The 11,690-nt window shown below is 35.1% G+C and overlaps 1 protein-coding gene across 1 annotated transcript in view; it reads left to right on the plus strand.

Moving 5' to 3' along the window:
- Positions 1 to 7,571: 7,571 nt before the first annotated feature.
- Positions 7,572 to 11,690, plus strand: part of LOC111085537 — a 12,621-nt gene continuing 8,502 nt past the window's right edge. The window contains exon 1 of the mRNA XM_022384555.1: positions 7,572 to 7,694. Within this exon, the coding sequence (XP_022240263.1) occupies positions 7,572 to 7,694 (123 nt within the window). The remainder of the gene's footprint in view (positions 7,695 to 11,690) is intronic.

An 11,690-nucleotide genomic window follows, 5' to 3' on the forward strand; every position in this document is an offset into this window, starting at 1 on the left:
AAAATCCCACAATCTAAAATTGACGAGATGATTCTCAAAGGATCAACGAACTCCACGAAGCGAAAGGAAGATCTACTAGATATTAATAAAAGTATAAATATATCAATTCATGTGAATATGACTGAAAAATTTCATTTTTTCTGAAAAGGTGGTGTCTATTTACTTATGACCACGCTGTGTACATTGCTGACAACACGTTTCCCTAAATCCAACGCTCATCAGGCCGGTTGGTACACAACAAACGCAGAAGTAGCCGAAGGACGATTTATAAAAGCCATTTGTTACAACAACGACTGTTATAATGTGGACTCTTTTTCATACTTTGCTTTATTTTGCTGTGTTAATATGACATATCTTACTATTTGAGCTAAAGCAGAATTTTCGCGTTTTTTTGTGACAGTAACCCAAGACACGGGTAGTCATTATTGTCTAGCTTGACCCCTAAACGGAAGCAACTCATACAGGGAAGTATAAATCAATCAGTTTAGTCATTCCTTAGGGCTCTGGTCTATTAGAAGTGGAATTATTCTGTACAATATAATATATAATATTGAAAACAGTGCGTGATATATACTCATACAGAAAACTAGTATGCAGATCAGGGTATTGCTAATACTACACACCTTACCAACTTGATTACCTGGGATTGGAAAGCGGTTGACAATGTGTGAGAAATAATGTAAGCATCTGTGGCACCAGATGATACTTTGGTTCTGAACTGAGCTATACGAAATTAACTCTGGTAACGAGAGTGACTGGATGGAGGGAAGGATAATATTTCTTTTTATTAATCGATGTTCTTTCTCATTCACCGCTTGCTTGGTAGGCTTTCAATAAAAAAAATGATTTCAAACTAAAAAGAAGTAGGTATCTGCCTCACGCTAAGTAATAGTAGATTGAATTCATTGTTCTATGCAGCTATGACTGGGATTAGTATATATTATTGTGATGTTTTTGTTTTTTTTTCGTTTGGTGGGTTCTTTTGAATTATTTGGTGACAAAAATGCGTAGTCCAGTTCACGTAACGATATCAAATTAATTCATTTCTTCAGTAATGCGTGTTACAGGCTACTTTCACTTGTACGTAGTTGTAGGCCTAAGCTCACAAATAACGATTTTTTACTTTTAACAGCAATTCTAAGACTATGGAAAGTACGCTAACATATTTAGTTTTGATTAATACACAAACAAACAAACATGTAATTCACCGACTAACTACATAGCAGAATTTCTTTTCTAGATCGATTTAGTTAACAGACTTCAAACATTGAATATACGCCTTAATTAACACTGATCTAAATCATTCACTGCACAAATGAATACTTTACTTTGATACTCACATTAAATCATTGTTTACTAGTATTTATAGCTAATGTACTCATGTTTAGATATTACTTTTATTATTAGGTCAAATTACTAGATTCTTTACGTTATCGTGAATTTTCTAGGTATTCTAGACCCACATCTATGAAAAAATTTATCTTAACGTCGTACGCCGTCTAGTAAAAATCAAAACAATGAAAATATAGATTACAACAATATTAAAATTTGCGAGAGATTAAATAAGGATTCGTTAGCCGTGGTCGCTAGTTGTTCACGTTTTAAGCACTCAATCCAGTTAACTTTTTGGAGATGTTTCCCTTAATAGTGAAATACGGGTTATTTTGAAAGTAATTTTAAATCCGATTTTACACTTTTCACAACATAACTTTGCTAAAGTGTGCATACTGAACTCTTATCTTTACATTCATATCAAAAGTGAATACTTGTACCAATATTTTTATTGCTGCACAAAGATTGGGAGTACTGAATTTTTTTGAAATTTCTGGAAAACTTCAAGTGGTTCTAGAATCAAATATTTGACATTTTTAATTCTGAAGAATAGTATTGGTGTTTTGTTTTCATGTCCAACCTGATAAGGTTATTTGCTACCGTCCCGCATTTTGAACTACTGCGGTGAGTAGTTCTTTAAAGTACGGGAAATATTCTGTGACATCGCACGGGTTCGAACCCAGATCGCCCATTTCGAAATCCAGAGCTCTACCAGAGGGCTACCCGCACTCGTGTAATAGAGTAATGTATATTTTATGCAAACTACGTAACGGAAAATACTACGGTAGTTTTGTTTCTTTTCCTCATTTATTTTAGCTGCAATACTACCGATTTGTTTGACAATTCCTTAAATATTTTCCCGTTGTTTTATTCAAATATTTTATTTTGCGAATTAAATAAATTTGCCTGAAAAGTATTTAAATTGGCGAGAAACTAACACCCCGCCAATAGCTATGTAATTCCTCAAAAGTTCTGTGCCGTATGTAAACGAGATTTGGTATGATTGGTGTGGTGACTGATGTGCAGCTAATCAGGCACAAGTTGATGCCGGTCTTTTATATGGCAAGTGTTTCATCGCGCACCCTGCAGTTTCACAATTATGTACCATAGCTCTTTTTTTTCTTTCTTTTCAACACAAGGCTGATCTAGCGGTAAGCTGCACGCGGCGTTACGTTACCCAGGCAACGTGATGCGACTTGAAGCATTGCAAGCGTTAGCAAACAAGAAGACAGCTGATGTGACCAGATTTCTTACATACAAGTCTATATATATATCATGCTATTAGATACTGTGTAGGATAAAATTGATATAACTCAGCGTCCTTGTCTCTAATATCAAATTCACGTGCTTATTCATCCGTTAATAAACAGTTTCTGTTATTCAAACCTTCTGTCTAGTTGGTCAGAAATAAAAGTTTTATTATAACGATCTTTACTTATTAAAAAATAATAATAATAAAGACTACCGGTGGGTCAGCTGTATGTATATCTACTTATAATGCTAAAATCAGTGGTTCGATTCTCCGCAATTGATAGAGTGCAGATAGCCCATTGCCTGCGTAGCTCTGCGCTAAAACAATAACAATAATGGCTCAGCGGTAAGTTTGAGGACTTATAACGCTCAAATTCGTTGTTCGAACTCCACACTGTAGCTTTGCTCTTAAAACAAATAATACGGGCTTGCGAATTTAAACTTCATAAAAGTTGTTTTGGTCTAAATAACGGATTTTCCATAACACAGCTACGCAGATTTCGAAAATATTTCTACCGGGAGAGGGAGTTCTTTTTATGTATGAATTTTAGACTAAAATACCCATTCTAATAAAAATTAGTAGGGAAATTGAGAATCTGATAAATGAAAAGCGTCAGATTTTCAAGGAAATGAAATTTAGTGGTGGAATGTAGGAAGCTGCTCAAGTACACAACAACAACAACGAAACATATTAAAAGTGACATTATTAAATAAGCTATAAACTGCTAGATTCTGGTCGGACAGCAGACCAACAAGCATTAGCAAGGGTTTTCATGTAAACATTAAATAAGGGTTAAGGAAATAATGAGTGTTCGAAAGATGGCAGTATGTACATTATTATGACAGAAAATTTATGGCGGAAATATTTTCCAATTTTATTACGATTTTGTAAAGACTAAAGTGGAAAAGACATTACTTATAATTAACAAGATTTTAGGGATGAAGAGAAATACTGTTTTGAATAATAAAAAAAGAAAAATACGAAAGTGAATCTCTCAATGACGAGATTTATCTTTAAACTTAAAAGGATTGTTTCAGCGCAAAAGTACACGAATATTCAAACAAACAAACACAATTTCAAACGTACAACAATGCCTTTTCCATTATTCTGCTGTCCACACCCCTCTGGCGCTTAATAATCTAATATCAATGAATATTTTAATCAATAAATGATACGAGAAGTAAAGCGATTGAAATTCGGTGATAGCTACGGTTACCATTACTTGAAACTTCATGGCTTGACTGCCGATAATGCAAAAAATCTATCATGCACCTTGGAGCCATGGGTGTGCTATAAGAGTAACACTATTCGGCCAGAAAAAGAGTAACCAAAGAGTTGTTAAGGTGTTGTTGTTCTATTTACTTTCCCTCTAGTTATCGGTTCAACAGTTCAAACAGTTATGCGCGGATAATCCTTGCGTAGGTTTGCGCGAAAATCTGAAACGAGCAAACATGGCAAAGACTTAGATAAATATTTTGAAGTAGATCTGCTAGCTGGTTCTCGATAGATGATAAAGAATATCCAATCCCATAGTTTTTCTTGATCCATTGAACTTTTTTGCTAGTTCTTTATCCGCTTCAGTTTTCAAAATGATTAAAAACAACATGGCCTGGCATGGTTAGGGCGCTCGACTCACAATCTGAGGGTCGCGGGTTCGAATTCCCGTTCCATCAAACATGCTCGCCCTTTCAGCCGTGGGGGCGTTATAATGTGACAGTCAATCTCACTATTCGTTGGTAAAAGAGTAGCCCAAGAGTTGGGCTCCTCTAGTTTTTCACTGCTAAATTAGGGAAGGCTAGCGCAGATAACCTTCGTGTAGCTTTACGCGAAATTCAAAACAAACCCCAAACAACATACAACCTGTGCACAAGAAAAGTTTGCTTAAGTGGCGAGAGTACACGTTTGAAAAATCGCTCATACAGTACCTCAATCAACTCCTGCCATCTTCTCTCCTGGCTCAAACTGATCAAATCCTTCGGATCAAACAACTAATAACACAGGCAAGCCATGGACAGTAGACTCACAACTCACCACCACGACCAAAGACTCCCCGTGGAGCAGCTTCGCTCAAGTCCTCTTCATCATGAAGAAGGGCTAGAAGGAAGAAAATACAATACCAGTGACTTTTACCATTAAAACCGGTAAGTCTAACGTAGGTGGCAAACCTAGTTTAGTTACGAAAAATGAACAAGCAAATATAAAATAACTATGTCAGCAAGTAAAAATACAATACTGTAATTTAACCAAAAAGAAGAAAAACTGAAGAGGGTAAAAGCAACTCTTCAAATGTAAGTGTTCATTCTAATATTGAAGGTAATGAAATAACCGAAAATAATAAATGTAGTGGTACACTCCAAAACTTAACTCAAGAAGTAAGCGAAAAAACTAGGGGAGAAACACCCCAAACAAACTCTAAAACAGAATGTCCAAAGCAAAAAACAACAAAAGAAGACAAATATAACACAAACAGCAACAAATACAGAAACGAACAACATACAAACTTTCAATTATACTAACGGGAGTACCAGGTTCATACACGACACCCCAAATTGCAGCGGAGATCCGCCGTTGCAAACCAACATAGCAACAGTCAAACGCTAATTCAGGGCGCTGATCCAAAAATCATTTAACACCTTACTACAAGAGTGGCCCAAGGACGCCTTCAGTCCAAGGAAAATTCAAATTACACTACCAGGTGCCAAACTCCCAAACAAAGCAATAGTGATATGAGACATTAATATTAACACCAACATAGACATAAACGAAGAATTACGACAACAAAACATACAATTTAACAAAACAGAACGTATCTTATCGGCAAGGACACAGAAACCTACAAACCTCATAAAGGTCACATTACACGAAAACATCATTGACCTAATTAAAAACGGGGTCATACTGTGGTACCAAAGATACACAGTGGAGGAGGCGAAAACACCGGCAGTCATAGTAACGCAATGTTTCAATTGCCAGAGATACGGGCACGTGTCAGTGGCCTGTAAAGCACAACCACGTTGTGTAGGCTGTGGCGGAAGGAACATTTAGCATCACAATGTAAGAAAGAGAATAAAACCCCAAGTGCTGTGTCTGTAACGAAGCACACACAGCCAACTATAAAGGATGTCAAAAATATATACAGATAAAACAAAAAAATTCAATATTAAAAACAATAAACACACAACCAACTGACACACAAAACAAACCTCCTCCACAAACACAAGCCATAAAACAAAGTGATACTAAAACATACGCAGCAGCGACAAGAACAGATACAGAGAACGAAGAAAGTGTACCAACTATAACAAACGATACATCCAACACAAATACTGAAACCGCTATAGACTGGTTTAATAAGAGAGAGTGCACGGTTGTTTGTCTCCTCGATTTAGAGAAGACCTTTGATACAATCTGGCGCTCAGGTCTAAGGTTCCGGATGTTAGAGATGGAACTACCACGAGGAATTATTTGCTGGTCGTCAAACTTCCTAGAAAATGAAAAATGTCGGGTAAATGTCGAGGGCACCTACTCTGAGTATTTTACTCCAGAGGCATGGGGTACCTCAAGGAGGGGTAGTTAGCCCCACATTCTTCATCATGTATGTAAATGACATGCCACTAGACGACCCAAATTTTTGTTTCATTTCACGATTTGCAGATGATGTAGCTATCTTGAAGAGTTCCGCAACACCACCCATAGTTGCTACAAACCTACAACCTTCACTAAGTGCCATCGCCGAATACTGTTCCAAGAAACGAATAAAATTAATATACCTAAAACACAGATCCTAGTACTCGCAAAATTAAATAAACTAATCAAAATCACCCCCAAATTATATTTAAACGGAACACTCCTCCAGACAGCTACATCAGCAAAATTTCTTGGTCTTACATATGATACAAAATTAATCTGGCAAAAACATATAAATGGAATATCAAATAAAATCTGGCAAAGACTAAATCAAGTTAGAAGTCTGTCAAGAAATAATACAGGAACAACACCAAGAAATATATTAAAAATATACAAACAATACATACCACCGGTTATAGAATATGCTTGTCCAGCCTGGATTAATGTTGCACCCACCAAAATTAAAACTAAACTACAAAAACAACAAAATGGAATATCAAATAAAATCTGGCAAAGACTAAATCAAGTTAGAAGTCTGTCAGAAAATAATACAGGAACAACACCAAGAAATATATTAAAAATATACAAACAATACATACCACCGGTTATAGAATATGCTTGTCCAGCCTGGATTAATGTTGCACCCACCAAAATTAAAACTAAACTACAAAAACAACAAAATGCAATACTCACTACCGCATACAAAGTTACCCGCTCAACAAATTCTTATTTCTTATAGGAACACACAAACTTGCAACCCCTCCATGACAGACTTCTAATCAGATCATTCACCTATTTCAAGAAAAATCTACATAAAAACAAAACGTTACGCACACTGGATAATTATATAATACATGATGGAAATGAGCCTAAGTACCTCTCACCCATAAATATGTACTATAAGTTTAGTAATATGCCACCTATTGTTAGATCTACCTAAATTATCATTATGTAGTTTATAGTATAGTGTATTAAAAGGGTATTTATGTAAATACACATAAAATGAGCCACATTATGAAAGGCATTGGAATACATGGACTTCAAATTAGCAGCTATATCCCAGTGTAAATAATGAACGTTTGAACATAATTGGACATGGCCCTGATAGGGGAATTGAATTCATATGATAATCACTCATGACAGCAATACCCTCTTTTAATGTCGCGTACAACATTTTACAGTGTATAAAAATGCCGAGAAATCAAAATGCTGTAAATTAAAACAACACCTAAGCCGAGGGGGAAACAGCACCTACGATGCGGAAGGAAGAGGTCTAGATTGCACTTCATCCTCCCAGGTCCAAACAAGGACCTAAATCTTGATAAAGAATAAACAACCTGTGCACAGCACCTAAATCCCGATGAAGCAGAACAGCGAACGAAGAAACCCTCTTTTATGTCGCGTTCAACATTTGACAGTGGACAAAAATGCCGAGAAATCAGATGCTGAGGTAGAAATTTCACCCATGATGCAGGAGGAAGAGGTTTAGATTGCACTTGACCCTCACAGGTCCAAACAAGGACCTAAATCCCTGTGCACAAGACTGTGTAAGTCGATTATAAGTAACAATCAGCAAGTGAACCAAGATCTTGACGGTGGACATTTATTTGACCTCTTTCCAAAGAAGTGACTACAAAACCAAGGTATCGTTACAGTAAGTTGAGTAGTTGTGTTTCTCGAATATTGCCAGATTTTCTCTAAAACTTATAGCATGGATAAGTTAAAGGTAAAAAAAAAAATACTCAACTGGGTTTTTACCATCACGCTCAAGGTTTATTGAGCAACCTTAAACCCCCTCTCTTAAAATTGATTTGTCTCTATCAATATACAATATTCTTAGAAAAGTTATTATAAATGTTTCTCAATTATTGCAACCCGTGTATTACTTTGCTTTGTTTTTTTACTATTGTTGTTATGACAAATTGTGTATTATTCTTCATGTACTTTCACTACAATAATGTTTTTAAATTCAATTTTTATTACCTGACATATCACCTAAAGACAACTCAAAGAGAGAAGTTGAAAGCTTACCCAATATATATTGAAAGAAGAAAAGATACAGACTGCGTAATTATAATTTTATATCATTTCCAAACCTTACTTCATAATTTTTAAATTGATTTTGTTTCTTTTTTTTAACATAGAACTTGCATAATTTTCGGGCCTTCTAATGTCTGGATCCTGAGGAAATTGCCTCATTGCTTCATCTCTGTTGCTAGGTGTCGTTCAGAAAATCGTATTGAAAAGTGAAATTTAATAATTCAAGAATGTCGATGATTTCAGAAAGAGGTTTTCTTGTATAATGTACTAGAATTATTTAATAAGCCTCCTGCTTCGTTGAACTAAAATGTATTTTAATTTCGAGATAGAAATGGAATAAGCTGTTATATGAAAATAATGTTGTGATTATGAAGTAAAATGTTATTTTGATAAACTTCTAGTTGTTATAACTACTGTTCTTCGTTCTGGGATTTACTGGCAAAAACTGCAAATGTGAAATTAAAAGAGTTTTATTATTTCACATAGAAAATGATTGCAACACCACTCAACATCTTGCAGGAATGTCTATTTTTGCATTTACTTAATCATAGTAATAATTGCTTTATCATTCGCAATTTCTTGTGAAGCAAGTAATTTTATCTGCCAAGGTTAACACACAAAAGTCGTCCACTAGCAACTATGCTGTTGCAAAATAAGCTTCTATAAAACACTTATAGCAATTCATTTGAGTTTGGTGTTCAGTTTTACTGTAGATGTTATACCTCACCTGCATACGTCAGATTATGAGTTATGTGAATGCTAGTGCTGGATGAATGGGGACCGAGAAATGGCTCAGATAACAACAGATAAATGAATTGAATAAATACTTTTCTTTTTTTAATGAAAGGTAATCACCAAGCAAAGCAAAATGAATAAAAGATCGACTACTAACTTAAGTTATAAAATTGGGTTGCTCCTTACTCTTCATTAATTCAGAAATACCACTAACTCTATAAGCCAAGAACTAAAACTCTAGCAAACAAATAAGTCTAAAGCTAAACTTTATGTTAAAATCCGAAAGTAACACTGCTTCCCCATCTTTGTACATTGTTCCTTATGTTGTTTTGCCTAATGGTTTTAATAGGATTTAGTGGTTTTTGAATTGTGTTATTACGTTTTTCAAGAAGTTTTCACAGTGTATTGAAATCTTGAACTTGATGAATCAAATAGCCTTACCCAAAGGAAGCAGTTCATTCTCAGCACAATGAGTAGATTCTCTTTAATTTGGCACGAAGGGAAAATCCTGATAAAGTTAAGCAGCCAAGGTTTTTTAAAAATAAATGTAATATACAAATAGGTTTTCGCTTTGGCAACATTAAAAACTTGAAAGCTAGTTAACAACCTTATCAGGTAGATAGAACGGTGGTTTGACAGGTTGATAAATTTAGTTCTGATAAAAGTTACCCTAACCTCCACAATGATTCCGTTCCAATGATAGGCGTCGAGTTACATTAAGAATGAATGTGATATTCTTAGGTGCACTGATTTCCCTGCAAATATTTGAGTAGGAACCACAGAATAACGGAAGGTTCGCCAGAAAAGAGATTATGGAGCAAAACCTGAGACCTCTTAACCTAGATTGTGTTTGGAGCAAATAAATAGACTAGTCGCAATGAAACAATCTTTATTTCTAATTCTCACAAACAATAATCAAAGTTTTTCAGAATATGTGTATTTATGTGGTTTTATTGGCGTGTTCTTAGTGTGATTGAATTTTGCAATAACCAAAGTAATGTTTCACTCAATCATCGTGTTCCATACATTATATAGGAAGAACAACAGTGCCATTCTTCTCAGTTGCAGACGCCAACCATGACTAATAGTCACCCTCACTATACAACAAAGGTTTTTTACATCCCTGAACATCGCCTTCCTTTGCACTGGAAAAGATCACCCTCGATTATTATACAGTAATATTTCCACAAAAAATGTACATGTGATATCCTAGTTAACTAGGAAGGAAGAAGCTTACTAGCTTCCTTAACCAACTTTCTAAAAATACGTGCTCAATATATACTGAAGTGTTGAAAATTTTTATATATTTACTAAGAGGGTAGTAAGCTTGTATATCACACCAGTTTTAGACTCAGGGTTATAGTCTTTCCTAACTTAGCTATCAAAAAACCTCTTCTCCCCCACATAGATTCCAGAAGCAAAGAAACAATCGGGAAAGTATTCATATTTCCTCTTAGCCAGTGAGGATACAGCAATAGTTCTTATACTTGCAAAAGGACATGACCACATCGAATATTGAGTCTAATTTACATAAAGACTTGCTAAACTTCTGTAACTAAAACTTAAATCGAAACCTTTCATCGAATAAACTTTTAATTATCTGCCTGTATTATGTTTACATTATAAAATATACCAAAACTTTTGAATAACTCCAGTAGGTGGACGGTTAAAAATTTAGTAGAGATATATGTTGATTTATTAATCAATTATAATAATACTGTCTGTCACCAAGGAATAATTACCTATAAATTATTTTTCAATATGTAACAGAACATTTGATAAAAACTAAAGGCAATTAATTATGACAATGACAGGTTCAGTAGTTAGCCACATAATTTTTACTCTAATCAATGTAGATAAATAAAATTAATCCCCTAACTCATCAAAATTAACTTTGAATTCCTAACTCAACCAATGGCATACACAATTAATCTTACTGTTAAATGACTTAAAAAATATAATCTACTGGATTGTCTTCACACTTATTAACCATGCAGGGCCGTACCGTGGTAATGCCAGCGGTCAATTCACACAGGGCGCCAACTCAAAAGAGAACACCGATTGATTAAGAAAGCAAACTTATAGTTGCTTGCCTGCATGAAGGCAGCCCTTACAGGTGGGACAAACAGTTCCATATTATCTCTTGAATGTGCCTGCAAACAGTCGAAGCATATGTAGTTTCGGCTTGTTTACTAAGAATTCAGTGATTGGTTATTTTCAAAACTCAAGGCTGAACGACAAATTGAATGTATGCGCGATAATATATTTTTTTTTTCAAAATTATATTTTGTAATGTTTGTAACAGTATAGATAATGTATTGTAAATATTTCGAATAATAAGATAGTTTTTTGAGTTGGGGGGCGCCATACAACGGTTAAAGGGCCATACCGGTGGCGTATTTATGTAGTGTTCAAGTAGATTGACATCAAACACCGGTATGGCCCTTTAACCACGTATTTATGTAGCATTCAAGTAGATTGATTTCACCGGTATGGCCCTTTAACCACGTATTTATGTAGCGTTCAAGTAGATTGATTTCACCGGTATGGCCCTTTAACCACGTATTTATGTAGCATTCAAGTAGATTGATTTCACCGGTATGGCCCTTTAACCACGTATTTATGTAGCGTTCAAGTAGATTGATTTCACCGGTATGGCCCTTTAACCACGTATTTATGTAGTGTTCAAGTAGATTGATTTCAC

The sequence above is a fragment of the Limulus polyphemus genome, unplaced genomic scaffold (genome assembly GCF_000517525.1).
Source record: "Limulus polyphemus unplaced genomic scaffold, Limulus_polyphemus-2.1.2 Scaffold452, whole genome shotgun sequence".
Lineage (NCBI taxonomy): Eukaryota > Metazoa > Arthropoda > Merostomata > Xiphosura > Limulidae > Limulus > Limulus polyphemus.